We start from the raw sequence: 20,264 nt of genomic DNA on the forward strand, positions 1-20,264 counted from the left end.
CTCTACTTGTATAAAAAGTGTGTCCCCTTCAGAACTGGATGTTTCTAGTAAAGGGGAGGCAGGTGGGAAGCAAAGCTATTTGTATAAAAGTTTCCAACACTTCTCAATAGTGCAGCTAGGAGGAACAAACCTTGAGTACTCTGGCCTTTGAGGACAGTTGATCCAAAACATAGTACTAGGCCAACACTGTGTTCCCCGAGTCCTGAATGTGGTATATGATATGCCTGTGCATTCCAGCCTCCTGCTGAGGGGCAGCACACACGGGTTCTCTTCCCCACTGCAATTCTGTGATTCCAGTGGCAGACGACAGCTTTTCCTTATGTTCCGAACACTGAACTACATGAGCCTTGCTCTCAGTAGGAATAGGAAGCATCTCCAAAATATTTCATCGTTCACGGCCTGAAACACATTTGGATGCCAGGGCATGGTTATCTGTCTTATCCCAACACTGTTCATTCACCCTCAGGAATTCTGAACCAGGTGAAGGAAGATGTGCTAGGAAAAGAAAACAAAGACTAAGAAGGCCAGACAGCTCTGAGGTATAACCCAGTGGTAGAATACTTGTCTATCATGCATGAGGTCCTGGCTTTGGTCCCAGAGGTTTTTGACATCATTTTCCAAGTTTGGTTATAGGTCTAATTGGCTTTTGGATTCATGAATTAAGGCATCTTCCATTCCACAAATAGAGTATGAGCTTCCACTAAGGGGGGTGGCAAAACAGTGAGTTTTGTATAGTGGGAACATAGAAACAATAGAAGAGATTGATTGGTTAATATCAGGTTACATTTGGGAAAGGGTTAAAGTAGAGGAAACTTCCTTATTACCCTGACTGGAATTTCCTGTTTTTAGGAAAAGCTGGTCTGTTTGGGGGAGCTGTTTTCTTACAGTGACTCCATTTTGGTTTGGTCTGGTTTGCTGGGACTTACGGCAGTAGCTCCTTCTAAAACAATGGCCTCTCGATTTTATTTAACAGTACTTTTATAAAAATTGTGATTTTTATTATTCAACAAATGACATACTAAAAATTTCAAAATTATAGAAAAATAAAGCAACATGTTACCTAAAATCCCACCTCCCAGAAATAAACTGGGGGAAAAAATGACATTTTGGAACTTCTATATGTAGAGTAAGACAGATAGGAAAATATATTTTAATGACAGCTTACCATATTTGCCATCTTAAATGAAAGGTGTTTAATTGTATTTGAACTTGTCAAAGAGAAAAGAAACTAAAACTGAAGGAATTACTGAACTTGTGGTTAATAACTCCATTTCTTCACCAGAAGTGATTCCTGAAGTCTAAGAAAAAAAGTATAATATCACTGGGAAATTTGGGGTAATTTTTATTTAACTATTTTATTTACCTGTTTATATGTGGCATCAGTTAATTTTCTGAAATCATGAGGGACCAGGCACAGCAGCACACCTTTAATCCCAGCTACTTGGGAGACTGAGGCAGGAGGATGACAAGTTTAAGGCCAGCCAGGGTGAAATAAAAAGGCATAAGGGTTACGCTCAGTGATAGAGTGCTTGTCTATCATGGTGAGGCCCTGGGTTCAGTCTCCAGTTCTGAAAACAAAAACAAAAATATTAGTGGATCAGCACTCTTATACATTTTTATACATTCTTTTTTTCCCATTAGTTATATATTTTTAACTTTCTCAATTTTTTTTAACTTTTTCATCCCATAATAGAAAGTAGGTCCTGTTGTTTCTCTTGATTCTATGTTTGAATATCACCATTTCTTTCCTATGGCTTCTCCATTTCGAAGAGTGATGTATTGGCCCAGGAATTGCAAGGAACAAGGTTGCTTCTTGAACCTGCAGGTTATCCCACCTTTAATTCTCATGTGGACTCTTTGAATGGATCTAATCAAATCAATGCAAGGGTGATTAATGAAGAAAAACATACACTGTTTACTAAAATTTACAACTACATGAGCATCTTCACAAGAGCACAGTCTGAAGAAATGACCAAACAAGATGAATTTATACTTTTAGACAGAGGACAATAAATTTGTGAAGGAATGACAGAACAAAGGAATCTTTGAGCTGGTACAGTAAGTTCTAGGGCCGTCCTGAGGACATATATGGAAGGGAGTGGGCAAAAGCTAGTGGAAGATAAGAGTTATTCCAAATGAGTCAATTCAGATTTATTACAACCCCAGTTCCCAGTGTCTGGTGACTGTTTTCCTACCTTGGGCCAGGGAGGAGCCTCCTCCTCAAACAATCTTTACAGCTTGCTGCATTTAGGAAAAGAAAGGTCAGATGGTTCGTCTGCAGCTACAGTTCTCCAGGTGATTTCATGAGGAAATGTAACAGTTGGACATGTTTTGAGATTATTCTTCCACTCCTTCAAACCTATCAAGAATTTACCTTTCTGGGAAGTACCATGAATTTGTAAGGGCATTCTATACTATTGCAGAGAAGAAATCAAGGATGTTTCAGGTACTGGAAAGGGGGAAGAGCTTTATTAGAAAGTGGAAGGTGGAAGTAAGCGTTCTCAGAGCAGAATGTGGGCCATATTGAGGGTGAGAAACAATGACAGGGCTTGAGGCCTGGCCTTTGTTTGGAATTCTGAACCAGGTGAAGGAAGATGTGCTAGAAAAAGAAAACAAAGACTAAGAAGATAATTAGATGGAATAGGTATGTTCCAAAGAGGCTGGGCTTCTCTCATGGCTGGGAAATAGTGAGCAAGATTGTGTTTCCCCCATTTGTGATTGCTGTCTAGGTTTCAGTTTACATAAACCTCCCTGGAAGTCAGGTGGTCTGTGATCAGGGCTAAAGGGTCTTGGTCCAATCAAATATGTTAACTTCTAACCTCACAAGATTAATAATCTCTCTGTTGAGGTCTCATTTCCTGTTCTGCTATATTCCAGAAAACTTACAGTTAACTGGAAGGTTACAAAATACTTCATGGGCTGTTTAATAGTCTTTACACTCTGGTCCTCAGCCTTTGTCCAGTTAGAGCGTTGTTTATTTATTGGCAGTACTGGGAATTGAACCCAGGAGCATTCTGCCTCCGAACTACACCCTCATCCCTGTGTTTTTACACTTTATTTTGAAACAGGGTCTCACTAAGTTGCAGAGGGCCATACTAAGTAGTTGAGGCCAGTTGCAAACTTGTGATCTTCCTGTCTCAGCCTCCCAAGTACTGGGATTACATGCGTATGCCACAATGATTGGCTTAAGCTATATTTTAACACCTAAATTTCTATCTCAGAATTGGCTAGAAATTACATATAGTATTTGTTTACTTTTGAGTTTACTTGCCTATAAGTAAACTTCTGGACAGGAACTGTTTTGATTTAAAAGGTATTATTTGTAACAATTTAATAAGTAGGATTTTGACTGGCATTATTTTAATGATTCTGTCTTGAGTAATATATAAAAAACAAGTTGGCCTACATTTGGTTACTTGATAATGTACTCTTGTGTTAAGAGTATTAACCACTTAAGATAGTTTGACAGTACAGTTAATGCTGACTCAAATTCCTCTTCATGTTACAGTCTTTGTACTGTGCTCAGTAATAATAATAATTACATGTTCTAGGGCTTCTGATCTGCACAATGCTCTCACCTTCAATTTTGGATTGAAACACATCACTGGCAGGAGAAATTCTTTGCTCATCCTACCAGAACAAAACTGAGGCTCAGCAAGGGCTAATTATCTGTCCAAGATCAGTTAGCAAATACTTTTCAATGCCAGAAATTCCAATTTCAAAGTCCATTTTCCCTCTTAACTATATAATTGCAGTTCTTCTATTAACCTACTTGGAACTTACTCACGGATTGAATACATTTTAGTCAATCAGTCTGAACTTTTCTTTGGTCCCTTACTCATTCAGTCATCCTGTAGACGTTTGCTGGTGGGTGGGTGAGGAAGTGATTTATATCTGAGACAATTTAGTATAGAAAAGAGGAGAATAGCTTTTCAGGAAACTTACATCAATAATGTAGAGTCCCAGAATGAAAATGTTTGCCATCAAACCTTCCGGCTTAGGTGAAGAGGTTAGGAGGTTAGCCGTACCCTGTTCATCAAAGGATAGAAACAACCCTAATCACTGACTAAGGAATACACGCGGGACAAGCCAATAGCAGAAAGAAAAGGGGGAATGGCTAAGTCACAAGAGATTCTCTCAGAAAAGGGAAGAAACTGGTGACTGAGCCAATGCAGGGTATCCTGATGCCCAAGAAGTAGCTGAGTCCAAAGTTAAATGTCGAAGTGTACAGTGACTCCTTCAGAGGACAGCCTAAGAGGAAGTGTAGTCACCTGGAATTGGCCCCAGTGCCATCTACCTGCAGAACCATTTAGCACTCATTCTTTGTAGGGCTCAGACAGGAACAAGGAGGGCCTTCCCAGGCTGAGCCTCAAAGCTAGTCTTTAGTCCACTTTTACACAAGAGTCATAAATGTTCACTTGTTAAATTTACTTACCTTTTGGTCTCATGTGTTTCTCTTTAGAAAAGTTCTCATTTTTGCTTGTTGACAGAGACTCTCACTTGTGAAACCTGAGTCAGCCTGCCCGGAGCTGGCCTGTTGACTAGGTCCTGACACTGGACTCTGGCCTTTCTCACTGGCTAGAGTTTTAGCAAGAACTCACTGGGTCAGTGTAGTGAAAATCCCCACCTGGATATCTGACCAACTCCTCGTCCCTCACCCTCGCTATCCCATCCCTTAGCAGGGATCTGTCAGGTTGGATTACCCTGCTCTTTCTTCTTGGTAATTTTCTGTCTACTGATACCCACCTGTTTTGTTCTTGGATTTGGAGTTGAGCTCTCTTTCTCCCCTGCTATGAAACCATCATTGAGTAATTCCTCTTCAATAAAGGTATCTTTACCGTCTTTATTTATTTATTTATTTTTTTGTATGGAGGATTAAACCCAGGGTGCTTTACCAGTGAGCTACATCCTCGTCTCTTTTCACTTTTATTTCGAGCCAGGGTTTCATGGAGTTGCCGGGGCTGGCTGTATACTTGTAATTCTCTGCCTTGGCCTCCCTAGTAGCTAAGATTATAGGTATGCACCACTGCACCTGGTCCAGTACTTCTCATATTTCATAACTATCTGTTAATGGCTACGCCTTACCAACTCTGCAGTGAGTTTCTTGAGAACAGGAATTGTGTGTTATTCATCTTTGTATCCCATGAGTACAGCACGACAGCTGACAAGTGGCCAACACTTGGATATCGTTTGAATGAACGAGTGTGAATGAGTGTAGTAAGAAGACCTTTTATTTGAGGAAATTTCTAATAAAAAGACTCAATGATTAATTGGTTATCTTACTTTTGCTTTCCATAGATATTGGCATCAATTTGACAGATCCTATGTTCAGAGGAATTTATAGGGGGATTCAGAAGCATCAAGGTAAATCTTCCTTTTACTAAGATAAACAGTTCTATATGAAGATAAATTTTCTGCCTTAAGGAGATACTGAAAAGCATAATCCACTATTAAAATCAGTATTTTGTAGCTACTTTAGAAATAGTAGTTATTAGCCGGGCGTGGTGGTGCACGCTTGTAATCCCCACACTTGGGAGGCAGAGACAGGAGGATCGAGCAGGTTCGAAGCCAGCCGTGCTGGCTTAAGAGACCCTGTTTCCAAAAATAAAAAAGTATAAAAAAATAGGTCTGGGAGTGTAGCCCAGAGGTAGAAGGGCTTCCAGGAACCCCAGTACCACACACACACACACAAAAAGAAATAAAAAAAGAAAGAATAGTTACTAAATTCTAATCACATTTACTCTGCTATTAAGAAATTAATGGATTTTTATTACATAATTGTTTTATTTTGCAGTCCATTTATTTATGGCCTTTTATTGATTAATATATATACATACATATACATATGTGTGTGTGTGTGTGTGTGTGTGTGTGTGTGTGTGTATATTTTTTTTGTGTGTGTGTGTGGTGGTACTGGGTATGGAATCCAGGGGCCTTCTACCTCCGGTCTACACTCCCAGACCTCTTATATATTTTTTATTTGGAAACAGGGTCTCTTAAGCCTGTGGAAGCTGGCTTCAAACCTGCGCAATGCTCCTGTCTCCGCCTCCCAAGTGCAGGGATTATAAGTGTGTGCCGCCATGCCTGGCTTGAGATTAATAACTTTTACTAATCTTACAAGAAAATGTATTGTTACTTAACAATGTATGATAGAAATGTAAAAAAAAAAAACTATCAGGGAAAATATAAATTATTCTTCCATAGTGGGGATGTTAATCATAGACATAGAGCATTAAAGGAATTCATAAAGAAAAGTTATATCATATTTGGGAAGCACTGCAAGTATATGCAGGAAAGCCACAGTAAAATAAACAATCTTTAATGTTTGCCTTTTTGTGTATGTGATCATGGAGATTAAACTGAGGGCCGCACACATGCTCAGCAAGTGCTCAACTAGAACCACCTTCCCAGCTTTGTTTTCTTAATTTACTTTAATAAAAAAAAAAAAAATATATATATATATATATATATATATATATATATATATATATACACCAAAAAATTCCAAATTAAGGAAAGTGACTTAATTTACCTTATATTGTTTTCTAACTCTCTCTTTCTCTCTCTCTCTCTTCCTTTTGGTATGGGGAAATGAACTCAGGCATTCTATGTCTTGAGTTATACCCAGCCTTTTTTCATTTTTGTTATTTGTTTATTTATTTATTTTTATTTTGGGGGCTGCTGGGGATGGAACCCAGGAGCATTATACCTCTGAGCTACACTCCTAGCCCTATTTTTTTATTCTTTATTTTGAAACAAGGTCTCACTGAGTTGTAAAGGGCCTCACTAAGTGGCTGAAGCTGTTCATGAACCCAGATCCTCCTGTCTCAGCCTCTCAAATGCTGGGATTACAAACATGCACCACCATGCCTGGCTTATTTTTTATTTTGAAATGATCTTACTGAGTTGCTGAGGGCCTTGCTATGTTGTTGAGGCTGGCTTGGAACCTGCAATCCTTCTGTCTCAGCTTCCCAACTACTGGGAATACAGCATGTGACACCACACTCGGTGGTTTCTCTTTGTTTTTAATTAAGATTTTTGCCAGCTCTGGTCTTATGTGACAAGTTATGGTTTTTGTTAGCTCTCATCTTATTATGTGACAAGTATTTTTCAAATAGTATTGATTTGACTTTGATTTAGTACATAGGATTATTTCTCTGTATTTTTGTTTCAAGAAGGGATAACTAATTATAAATAAGTGTTTGGGTTTTGGTTTTAGTTTTTGCACTCATGAGAATTGAACGCAGGGTCCTCTGCATGCTAGGCAAGCACTCTACCACCAAGCTACAATCACAGCCTAGATATGTGAATTATTTTTATTTACCAGGTTTTCTTAATGTATGGTTTGTCTTGTACAGATGACCTACAGGATGTAATAGAGAGAGCTGTCCAGATTGGTGTTAAAAAGGTAACTTCTGTTTCTTATTATTCTCAAGGATTTTTTAAGTAAAATTTACTTAAAATTCTGAAAAGTAAAAAGGATAGAGCCAATTCTGCACACTTGGGGTATATATTGTCTACATGTAATATCAGAAAGCTAAAAGAAATAAAAGATCAAAATACTGTTCATAAGGGTGTGTGTGTGTGTGTGTGTGTGTGTGTGTGTATGTGTGTGCGTGTGTGTGCACACGAGCGCACGAGTGCGTGTTTGCTCGCTATATGTATCGAACCCAGAGGCATTCTACCTCCAAACTATGCCCCCAGACCTATTTTATTTTTTATTTGGAAATAGGGTCTTCTAGGTTGCTGAGCATCTTGTAAGTTGACAGATGAAGCCTGTGAACCAGCATCCCAAGTACTAGGATTATAGTCGTGTGCCACGATGCCCAGCTCTCTTAAATTTTTATAGTGATAAAAATTCTTACTATTTTTATTTTTTTAATTTTTTTAATTTTATATTTTTTAAAATTTATTTTTATTGGTGCATTGTAATCATACATCACATTGGAATATAAGACTTGAGAGGATATACAAGCACACATCATACAATTAGCCCTCATCCAGTCCCCATCCCATTCCCTCCCCCTCCCTCGATCCCATGCTTGTTTGGTGATTAACTTTGATACATATGTTTATGTACCTCCTGCATTTTAAAGAAGCTCCATCCTCCCCTATTCCATACCCTCTGATTGGTCACCTTAATTGCTTCACTATAGGGCCCTTTCTATAGCTCGACCACTTCCTGTTGCCCCTTTCCTCCTAGTTATTGCTGATTAGGGGAAGCATCTGGTTTTAATTTTCTGCAATATTTCTCTGTGCATGCCGCGTTGCAAATACCGATCCCACTCTTGACGGCCCCAGTTGTGGCCTGGCTACCCAGTGGACTGATCCAGACCTCGCTGGCTCAAGCAGCGGCCTTGCCTCATGGGAGGCCCCGGTTCTGGCCTCGCTGGCCCCAACACTGGCCTAACCCCTCAGCTGGCTCTGATCCCAGCCTCGGAGGCCCCAACACCGGCCTTGCCTCACGGAAGGCTCCGATCCCGGCCACGCTGGCCCTGGCACAGGCCTGACCCCTCGGCAGGCTCCGATCCCAGCCTCGGAGGCCCCAGCACTGGCCTTGCCTCACGGCAGGCTCCGATCCTGGCCTCGCTGGCCCCAGCGCCGGCCTAACCCCTCGGCAGGCTCCGATCCCGGCCTCGGAGGCCCCAGCATCGTCTTTGCCTCACGGCAGGCTCCGATCCCAGCCTCGCTGGTCCCAGACCGGCCTAACCCCTCAGCAGGATCCAATCCCGGCCTCAGAGGCCTCAATAGCGGCCTTGCCTCACAGAATTCTTACTATTTTTAGATAGTTTATAGTATAGTAGTTTTTAGTATTATAGGCAAATTATTACTGTGTGTGTGTGTGTGTGTGTGTGTGTGTGTGTGTATGTGGTGCTGGAGATTGAACCCAGAGGCTTTCTACCTTTGGGCTACACTCCCAGACCTATTTTGTGTTTTATTTGGAAACAGGGTCTCACTAAGTTGCTGAGAGCCTCAATAAGTAGCTGAGGCTGGCTTTGAACCTCCGTGATCCTCCTGTCTCAGCCTCCCAAGTACTGGGATTACAAGTGTGTACCACCACGCCCAGCACAAATTAATATTAATTAGCTCAGTGTCAAATTCTTTGATCTATGCATCTTTGGGAGGGGTGTGTGTGTGTGTGTGTGTGTGTGTGTGTGAGAGAGAGAGAGAGAGAGAGAGAGAGAGAGAGAGAGAGAGAGAGAGAGAGAGATTGGGGATTGAACTCAGGGGCATTCAACCTCCGAGGTACTCCCAACCTATTTTTTATTCTTTATTTTGAAACAAGGTCCCTCTAAGTTGCAGAAGGCCTCACTAAGTCATTGAACCTGGCTATGAATCTATAATCCTCTTGTCTCAGCCTCCCAAGTACTGGGATTACAAGTGTGTGCACCACCATGCACAGCATCTTTGGAAGCTTTGTTTTTTATTTTTTGTGGTACTGGGGGTGGAACCCGAGTGCTTTTCTACCTCCGGGCTATACTCCCAGACCTATTTTATACTTTATTTGGAAACAGGGTCTCACTAAGTAGCTGAGGCTGGCTTTGAACCTGTGTGGTCCTCCTGACTCAGCCTGCTAAGCACTGGGATAGCAAGTGGGCGCCACCACGCCTGGCTATCTTTGGAAGTTTTAAAGAAGAAACTTTATTCCCTGATGTAAAAAGGAACTGTTATGAGCTAGAAAGTCTGCATGTGTGTTTGTGTTTAGCAATAAAGCAACAGGAGCTGAGGATGCAAAATATAAATAAAATAAATAGTAAAATAGTAAGCTAGCCCACACATGCACATAAGAAATAAGGTTAATTCCATAGTATGGTATTAGGACACTTGGTAGCAATTCCTTCTAAGATGAATATCCTCAATTCAAAAAAATGACACTACATTGCCATGTGTGGTGGCACACGTTTGTAATCCCAGTACTTGGGAGGCTGAGGCAGGAGGATCCAGGTTCATGGCCAGCCTCAGCTACTTAATGAGGCCCTCCTCAACTTAGTGAGAGCCTGTTTCAAAATAAAGAATAGAGAAATTGGGCTGAGGGTATAGCTCAGAGGAAGAATTCCCCTGGGTTTAATCCCCAGCACCACCAAAAATAAAAAATGACACTACATTAAATAGATTCTGCAGTCTCCAACTCTAAAATTGTATTAGATATTACTCACAAGTAATAAGACAATAAAAGTTACCTGAATTTCTCATTATGTGGTCATTTTCTGCTTGGTAAATCACTTTATCTGATACTTTCTTATAAACTCTGAGATACCAAGCTTCTAAATTTTCATGTGTCAAACATGAGTAATTTAGTCATAATAGTTCTCATCACACATACATCTGTAAACTCCTGACGCAGGAATGATGACGGAACTTAAGTGACTTTTACCGGAGCCTGATTCCCAGTTGGAATTTTATTTAGTGGCTTGTAGTTATACTGCGATGGTTAAAAGCAGAGAAAGCATCACATACCTGGGTTCCAGCCCTTGACGTCCTATGAAAGACACTAAGTTATAAAGCCCGAACTTGATGACTTGGAATACTTTCTCTTTCAAAGTTTCGTTTTTTTTCATCTCTAAAAAGGGATCAGTAATAGCACCTAATTAACAGGCTTGTTATGAGGATTAAATGAAATAATGAGTGCTAAGCCTTTGGTGTTGTGCCTGGCATAAAGTAAGCTTCTGTGTGTATGGTGGATGTCATGTCATCCCCATCACTGTACATGAGGAGGGGAAATTATGCCCTCTAGTCTTGCCCTTACTTTTTCTACTGTGGAAAAAAGTTATAGGTAAAGTAAAAAGGAACCTTGATTAGAAACTTACATAATTCAAGTACTAGATATGAGCATCTGGTTTGGTTTTAAGGAGTTAGGTGCCAGGCATGGTAGCACACTCCTGTAACCCCACTACTTGGGAGGCTAAAATAGGAAGATCTCAGTTTGGAGGACAGCCTCAGCAGTGTAGTGAGAGTCTCAGCAATCTAGCGAAGTCCTGTTTCAATCCCCAGAACCACACACACACATACACACACACACTCTCCCTCTCCCTCCCTCTCTCTCTGATAATGTTAGTAAACAAGTAAAATAAAGTTTTCCCTACCTTCCTTCCTTTCTTTCTTTCTTTCTTTCTTTCTTTCTTTCTTTCTTTCTTTCTTTTTTTCTTTCTTTCTTTCTTCTTTTGGTGGTACTGGGGTTTCTGGAAACCCTTCTCCTCCGGTCTACACTCCCAGACCTATTTTTTTTAATACTTTTTATTTGGAAACAGGGTCTCTTAAGACAGCACAGCTGGTTTCGAACCTGCGCAATCCTCCTGTCTCTGCCTCCCAAGCGCGAGGATAACAAGCATACACCACCACGCCCGGCTCCAATATTTCTATAAACATCTTATATCCTGTATTCTACAGGCAGTTGAGGATTTATTGTTAATATATATTCCTGAATAGATACTCTTTATCTAATCGTATTAGAGCTTTAAATTGCTTTATGAAAATGTTTATCATTTGCAATTTCACCTTTGTTGTGTATATTCTCTGAATTCATTCATTGAATGAATTGTGCTTAGTGATGTTCTTGAAGTATATTTTAGCAATATCTATCAATGTGCATAAATCGCTCTTTTAGAAGAATGTGTACCTTGAATAGCACTGTTCAGTAGTCACTGTCAACTCACGGTTCTTGGTGACAGATGGTATTCTAACCATGCAGTCTAATACTGTCTTTATAGGAAAGCTCATTTCCCAAGAGCCTTAAATTCCCTAAACAGAATCTGTCACTATACTAACTCAGTAGTCTTAAACTTTTTAGTCTTAGAACTTCTTTATATTCTTAAATATTATTGAAGAACCCCAAAGAGCTTTTTTGGGGGGATAACTGGGGTTGAACTCAGGGGCATTCTACCTCTGAGGTATAACCTAGCCCGACTTTATTTTTTATTTTGAAACAAGGTCTTGCTAAGTTGCTGAGGCTGGCCTCAAACCTGCAATCAGCTTATCTCAGCTTCCCAAGTATTGGGATTAGAATTAATTAGGATAGGTCTGAGCCACTGTGCCCAGATCCCAAAGAACTTCTGTTTATGTGGGTTGTATCTATTGATATATACTGTATTAGAAATTAAAACAGAAAACATTTAATAATTTATTAATTTTAGAATATGACAGTAAACTACTATATAGTATAAATAACAAATTTTTATGAAAAATAAGTATTTTCCAAAATAAACCTTAACAATTAAAATATTTATTTATTTATTTATTTATTTGTTTATTTATTTATTTATTTTGCGGGTCTAGGGATGGAACCCAGGGGCATTCAACCCAGGGGCATACTCCCTGTCCTTTTTTTTTTTTTTTTTTTTTTTTTTTTTGGTGGTGGTACTGGGGATGGAACCCTTCTACCTCTGGGCTACACTCCCAGACCTATTATATATTTTTATTTAGAAAGAGGCTCTCTTAAGCCAGCGCGGCTGGCTTCAAACCTGCGTGATCCTCCTGTCTCAGCCTCCCAAGCACAGAGATTACAAGCATGCGCCACCATACCAACTGATTCTTTATTTTGAAACAGGGTCTCACTGAGTTGCAAAGAGCCTTGCTAAATAGCTGAGAGAATATTTTATGTTCTTTCAGATATCTTCTGGCTGGGTTAACAGAAGACAGCCGCAGTTTCATGTTTCCGTAGTTTGTCTCTTGGGTTATCATGCATCAAGCAGCCTCTGAAAGACCTCACTATACTTGTGACAGAACAAGAGTGAAAAAAACAAATTTAGTATAATTATGAAAAAAATTTGTGTGTGTCTGTTACTAGGGATGGAACCCAGGGGCATTCTACCTCTGAGCTATATCTCCAGCCCTTTTTTTCTGTTTGTTTGTTTTGTTTTGTTTTAATTTGGAAACAGGGTCTCACTAAGTTGCAGAGGGCCACACCTAGTTGCTGAGGCTGGCTGTAAACCTGTGATCCTCCTTATCTCAGCCTCCCAAGTACTAGGATGACAAGCATAAGCCACCACGCCAGGCCATGAAAATAATTTTGACCTCCTATACCTCCTCCTGGACCACATCCAGAGAACTGCTGTATTAATGAACACTCGTAAGTCACTGATTTAGATGATTACTGACTTAGGTTAACAATAATAAGTTCATGCCTTTTTAGTTATTCAGCCTTTTTAACATGAGATCTGGAACTCGGAGTCTAACAGCAGAGACAGACATGTAACTGCATTTCAATAGAGAGGGAGTGACAAATTCTCCTGTGGGCTGTGTGTGTACTCAGGTGCACTGTGTGGAGAGATGATCTTCCCAGCCGAATTTTAAGGGAAGGGCTGGTGTGTGATAGTCAGAGGGAAGAGCATCCTGCAGTGAAGAAGTGGCAGGAAGGCGTGTCCAGGAAGCTTGTGGGTGCCCTATTAAGGCCACTTACTTCATTTCTTTCTGTTTCAGTTTATGATTACAGGTGGAGATCTACAAGACAGTAAAGATGCGCTCAGTTTGGCACAAACAAATGGTATCCTCATATTAATTTTACCAAAAAAAATATGAATTAAGTAATTTTGAAGAAGTCTTTCTGAGAAGTGCTTCAGGTATAACAATGGATTGTTGACTGTAGATACAGTAGGAGAATGGATTGTTTCAGTAGGCATGCTTAAAATGACAAAATGAGTATGTCAGATATTTGATAAAACCCTCTTGTAGTGCTTAACAAAGATTGCTTTAATATTATTTTAGTATTTATTATTTCAGTAATGAGAATTAAGTAATCCAGATACATGATTTAAGATACATATTTATTTAGAGGTTAAATTACCTCTAGTATTTTGATGTGTAAGTTTTGTGTTTTGTAATGTGTTTCTAAGATTTGAGTTACTTTTTGTTTACACTTTTCTTCTAAAAGTGAAAAGGATCTATTTATTAAATATTTATTTTGTGGTCATGTAGTACTTAAGGCATGGCCACAAAAGGAGTGCAAATAATAATATGACAAATCTCACGCATGCTTGCTTCCTTACTTGCTTGCTTATTTATTTATTTATTTATTTATTTATTTATTTATTGTGGTACTGAGGATGGAACCCAGGGGCATTCTACCTCCGAGCTATATCCCCAGCTCTATTTTTTTATTCTTTATTTTGAAACAGGGCCTCACTAAGTAGCTGAGGCTGGCTATGAACCTGCTGTCCTCCTGTCTCAGTCTCCCAAGTACTGGGATTACAAATGTGTGCCTTTACATCTGGCTTGTCCTATTTTTTATGTTTATTTAAAATCTCAAAAGTTTTGAATTGATTTTTAAGGGAATCCTGTTTAAACAAAACACCTCATTTATCTGGAACTCATTTGTTTACTTTGTTTTTGCCTGCCTCCTGTGCTGGACGCTGAGGAATTAGTCACTCCACATGAACTTTCAAAACACAGATGTGTTCCCTTTAGGTACAAAATCTTATTAAAAGCTATTTTTTTATTTAAAAAAAACTTTTAAAAATGCACACTTCAAGATACACTGGCTATCTTCCTTAGTGGTTAATGACATAAAGTAATCAATTTCCCAGAGTATGGAGTGTATATAAGAATAGTTTCTTTCATAATTTTTATTACAAAACAGCTCTGTTTTCAGAAGTTCTCCCATTTCCATTATTAGCCTTCTCCAGTCCTGTGCATGAACCTTGAGTCCTCAGAGCTCTAAAAGGTGTCTCCTTTCATTGATAGACAGCTGTATGTGAGCCTGAGGAAGGCTCTGCACCTCTCCCATGAGTTCAGAGGAGGTACCTGTCACAGCCCTCAGAAATCATTTAATGCCATGCAATTAAAGTTGTCATCTGGCATCCAAATAAGTGAGCTAAACTTCTTATTAGCCAGGCATGGTAGCACATACTTGTAATCCCAGTGCTTGGGAGACTGAGACAGGAGCATCATAGGAACTTATTGATACCCTGTTTCAAAAATAATAATATAAAAAAAAGGCTGGGTGTGGTGGTGCATGCCTGTAATCCTAGTACTTGGGAGGCTGAGACAGGGAGGATCAAAAGTTTGAGGACAGACTCAGCAATGGAACAAGACTCTCATCAACCTAGAGAGACTCTATTTCAAAACAAAAAATAAAAAGGTCTGGGGAGAATGCTCAAAAGTAGAATGCAAGACCCGTAAACACTGCTTTGATGGGATTGCAAATTAGTGCAACCACTTTGGAAAACAGTATGGAGAATCCTCAGAAGAATGGGAACAAATCTACCATTTGATCTAGCAATACCACTTCTGGATATTACCCAAAAGAAAGTAAACCAAACTACCAAACTAATGTATGTGTATCTATGTTCATAGCTGCACAATTCACCATGGTTAAACTATGGAACCAGCCAAGATGTCCATCAAGAGATGAATGGATTACAAAACTGAGGGATATGTACACATTGGAATTTTACTCAGCCATTAAAAAAACCTCAATTACATCATTTTCAGGGAAATGGATGGAACTGGAGGACATTATGCTAAATGAGATTAGTCAGTCACAAAAAATAAGAAATCAGATGCTTTCCCTAATATGTGAAAGTTAAGGAGAAATGGGTCATAGGAGGAACTCTAGATGAAAAAGGAAATTCTATAGAGGAGCAAACAAGACAATCTAAATAAGGGGATGGGAGGGAGGAAGAAGGAAATTCTCTAAAACACACAATGTTCTTAAACATATCGAAGTCAACCACTAACCCAAGCAAGGGAAGGAGGGATGGGGAGGGAATGGGGTGGGAATTGGGTAGGGGCTAAATGGGTGAGGTGTACATGTATGTCCACAAAAGTTTTTTACCCCAACATGATATATGAATATGATATACCAATAAAAAATATGAAAAAAGTAGAATGCTCTGGGTTTAATCCCTAGTACCACGTTAATAATAAATAAGTAACATAATAAAGGGTTGAGGATATTTAAGTTCAGAGGTAGAATACCCCTGGGTTTAATTTCTGGTAGAAAGAAAGAGACAGCGCGAGAGAGAGACAGAGAGAGAGAGTGAGCGAGTGAGAGAGGGGGGAGGGGAAGGAGAGAAAGAGAAAGGAAGACAAAATCCCTACAAATCCACCTTTCCACCTCTCTTAAACTTTAACAGGAATTTAGCTATTATATTAAATGTTCTAATTAAGATAGTCATATGAACAGTAGATATAAAAGGTAAAACTAGATGATAACATTTCCAAGAACTGTTTCACTTTCCATTCTCTACTGCTCAATAAATACCAAGCTTTAGAAAGAGTTGAATTATTTGTTTTATTAACATGTTAATTTTCATATCTATATCCTACTTTATTTCACAAGTTCTTATATGATTAACAGTGCATTTCTGACCCTTTGGATCATTTATGGCTTTTGTTAAAACTCAATTGAGATTATTTGATAGCCTCTCACATTTGAATATTAAATATAAATATGAAAAATTTTTTGAAAATAACTAAGGTATTATTTTGTGTTAGCTATGTTTTTCAGCACAGTTGGATGCCATCCTACGAGGTGTGGTGAATTTGAAAGGAATAACCCTGACCTTTACTTGAAGGAGTTACTAAGTCTTGCTGAGAACAACAAGGGGAAAGTTGTAGCCATAGGGGAGTGTGGACTTGGTAAGTACCACCCTAGCCACGCCGAGTGCTTTGTCTGATAATAACTGACATGCTGTGTACATGTACCAAATAATTTTTCTTTTTTATCTTTTAAAGACTTTGACCGACTACAGTTTTGTCCCAAAGACACTCAGCTCAAGTAAGGAAATGTAATTACTTTAGAAATTTTGTAAGAGTAATTTTTAAAAATAATGTATCAGTTGATACAGTATGTAGTTGAATTAAGCATCAGGTTGTTTTGGTGGGGGGGTTCTCCATGCATATCAAAAGTTAAAACAAATTCTGTGCATACTTTGCATATGAATTCATAAAAGATGGGACATAGTTCCTTGGTTGATTAACCATGTCATTTGATTTGGGAAAAATAAGCTGAGTTTTACGTGATAGAGACTTTTTGTTGTTATTTTTGTTTAACAAATGCATTAATACATAAACCTTTCCAATGCAGAGAATTAAATTCAACTGTGGGGGATATCACTTAAGGGCAAAGGATATTAAAAGGGATTATAGGATCAGTCGCCAAAGTAAGAAAAACATATTTTATTCTGGGACGGGACATTGTTCGAGTGGAACGGTGAGGACCTTTTGACGGGAGCCATGTTAAAGGTGCTCAGAGCTCACAAGCCTTGAAGACTCCCACAGCCCTCTGCCTCGGCTTTTATTTGGATCTCCCATCCTCACACTGGTGGGTCAGTGTTACCTAGGTTGAAAATAAGTTAAAACAATACTCACAGCAGGATATAGTTTAAATATTAACTCACATGCTAGTTGTGAGTTAATCAGTAATGGAGTTTGAGCTCCATTAATTCCATTAAGTGGTTACTGGGTAGCTTCTTATTATGATACAAAGAAGAAGACTTGGTTCTTTATAGACAATGAGGACGTATATAATTATAAAGGGTTGAAAATGCAGTCAGAAGGTAAGTAGACATCAGAGGGAAAGGCTGACTTTCTAGGGAGTCAGAGAAGTCTGTGCTAAGGCAACAGCATGAGATCTAGGCCTCTGAGAAAGGGTAAGCCTGAACAAACTAAAGTACATGGGGATTTTGGTGAGACTGGTAGTTTCATTTGATATTTTGAAAAAAAATTTAATTGTAAAATATCAAATGACTTTGTAGTTAAAAGAACGGCACAGCAGAAACAATCACATTTGCATTGTTGAGGAAACAAATACCCATCCCCTTTTTCCCTAAGCCTGTATTGCCAGCATTCAACTCCTGTCCCAGTTCACACAGCACGCCACTTGTCTGAGCACACATCACAGTGTACTAAATACTAAAGGTAAGTTGGGTCAGCTCTTCCCCGCCTACCACAGACCAGGGCCCTGGGGTGTGCAGTGGGCACAGCAAGTCCTGCTCATTTTGTGGGCCCCTTGGCACGCAGCACAGCACTCAGGTGGCAGGTAACTAAGAAATGGCAGGCGAAGGCTTAATGAAGAGGGAAGGGGTCTTTCTGATTCCTGTAGAGCAGCGTGGATAAAAAGTCTGTAATTCAGCTTTTGTTATCAGGTTTATTCTGGGAAGAATTTAGATTTTGGTCTGCGCTTTTGTACCATCTGCATCAACTAGTGTATGATTTGTTGTTGTTTTTTCTTTTCAAACAAAAATTGTTTTCTCAACAAAAGTTAAGAAAAAGAGATATGAGATGAATGAAAAGTTAGAAAATGATTTTTTGTATTGAATTAGGCAAGACAAAAACAATCAAAGAATATATATTAGATGTAATATCTGAAAAATAATGGTAAAGTGTCTAAAACAGTGTTAACAAGTATGATTTTTAGAAGTAGCGGGTCTTTGGGTGTGATTTATAATCGCCATTTAATGTCTAGACATCTCAGTTCTCTCATTCTTAATATGAGAATAATATGTCTTAATATGTCTTTTTTAACATATGGTTGGTGAATCTTATAGTGGCATAGAGTAAGTACTCAATAAAGGATGGCTATTGTTTTATCATCATTATTATTATAAACATTAGCATTCTGCTGGGCATGGTGGCACACGCTTGTAATCCCCGCGCTTGGGAGGCTGAGACAGGAGGATCGCGCAGGTTCGAAGCCAGCCTCGGCTACTTAGTGAGGCTCTCAGTAACTTAGTGAGATCCTGTTTCCAAATAAAATATAAAATAGGTCTGGGAGTATAGCCCGGAAGTAGAAAGCCTCTCGGTTCCACCCCCAGTACCAAACAAAAAACCCCAAACATTAGCTTTCTAAGCTGAGTGTGGTGGCACACACCTATAATCCCAATGCTTGAGGTGGAAACAGGATGATCCAAGGATTGAGGCCAACCTCAGTAACTTGAGAAGACCCTGTGTCAAAATAAAATAAGTAAAGGCCTAGGAGTGTAGCTCAGAGGTAGAATAGGCTCAATCTCCAGTGCCAAGAGAGAAATCTTACCATTCTAAAGGGAAATATTAACTATAGTTTTTGTTTAGGGTTTTTGAAAAGCATTTTTTAAGGAACAAGTAAGAAAAACAAAGACTGATAACAAAGGCATGGTTTGGTTATGGGAAGTTTATCCTTCGATTCATACCCTGTATTTTCGATTTTTCTACCGTATGTTATATTCTTCCCTGGTTGCAAGTCAGAGCTCTGTTCTCTTGGGTAGCAGGGATTTGCTCTGGGTTTTTTCTTGAGGCTTTAGAATTTTAATACTGTGGAGGTCTTTTTAAAAATAAATCAGACATCAGGCCAGACTTCAAAATGCTCCTTGGGATTTAGAGGACCCTAGAGACGAGAGATTGAGGCCATCCTTGCCATCTGCCAGCTTAAACAGGGATTAGCACCCTGCGTAAGGTATACGGGTATCACTCACTAGCTCTGGATTGCCTCGGGCCTGCTAAGTAACTGCCACTCTGAACTGGCCTTCCGAGCCCTTGTCCTTACGTAGTGTTGACCCTGAACTGTGAGAAGCAGTACTATAATCTGAAGCAAATCACAGCTTTGCAAAAATGAGCAAGTCTAACTCAAATATTAGCATGATTTTCATTTGTAAACTCAAAAAAAAAAAACCATAGTAAGGCAGAGAAGTCTCTTAATAGATACCAAGTCTTGCCCAATAATTTACGTCCTTATTTCTAGTTACCATAATGGTTTTTTTCTTTTAAAAGCAATAGTCATTTGATGTTATGCAACAATTGTCCTCAATTTATATCATTAGGACTTTTTTTTTTTTGTCATGTGCCTTCCTGATAATATCTGACTAGCTTGAACTCAGGGACCTTTATTTTTCTCAAATGATATAAAATTCTGTGTGCACATTGTTTGGGCTTCTGTCTTTTCATAAATTATAATTTTGCCTACCTGTGAAACAAAGCTAATTTCTAAACCAACCACTAGACTCGCAGTCCGTGGCTTGGTCCATGAGTTTATGTGTGGGAGAAAAGAGCATGAGCGAGTGGCATGCAAGAGGTGGTGAGTACTGCTCATGCAGGTCTCCAGGACCACCTGCCGCCTCAGTTGCCGTGTGTGGCAAGGAGCTCACCCAGACGCTGACACTTGGCCTGCTCCAATAGTTACAGAGCTTGTGGCTGGCAGGAACTCTTAAAGTCTTTTCTTCTTCCAAGTTGTCATTAGTTTTTCCTACACTGTAAAATGTCAACCTTTTGTTCACTTAAAACATTTTTAGCCAGGAGCACACCTGTAATCCCACTACTTGGATTGCTGAGATAGGAGGATCGCAGGTTGAAGG

General features: G+C 39.3%; 1 protein-coding gene across 3 annotated transcripts in view; it reads left to right on the forward strand.

Moving 5' to 3' along the window:
• Positions 1-20,264, forward strand: part of TATDN1 (TatD DNase domain containing 1) — a gene marked incomplete at both ends in the record, with an annotated part of 40,363 nt that overhangs the window by 3,731 nt on the left and 16,368 nt on the right. The window contains 5 exons of one of the 3 annotated variants that reach the window (XM_080693834.1): positions 5,299-5,364; positions 7,359-7,408; positions 13,417-13,480; positions 16,432-16,575; positions 16,672-16,714. In XM_080693834.1, the coding sequence (XP_080549960.1) occupies positions 5,299-5,364; positions 7,359-7,408; positions 13,417-13,480; positions 16,432-16,575; positions 16,672-16,714 (367 nt within the window). Of the gene's footprint in view, positions 1-5,298; positions 5,365-7,358; positions 7,409-13,416; positions 13,481-16,431; positions 16,576-16,671; positions 16,715-20,264 lie in introns of those variants that run through there. The other 2 variants (XM_080693836.1, XM_080693835.1) reach the window with 2 other exon arrangements.

Source organism: Muscardinus avellanarius, assembly GCF_963383645.1.
Source record: "Muscardinus avellanarius genome assembly, chromosome: 4".
NCBI lineage: Eukaryota > Metazoa > Chordata > Mammalia > Rodentia > Gliridae > Muscardinus > Muscardinus avellanarius.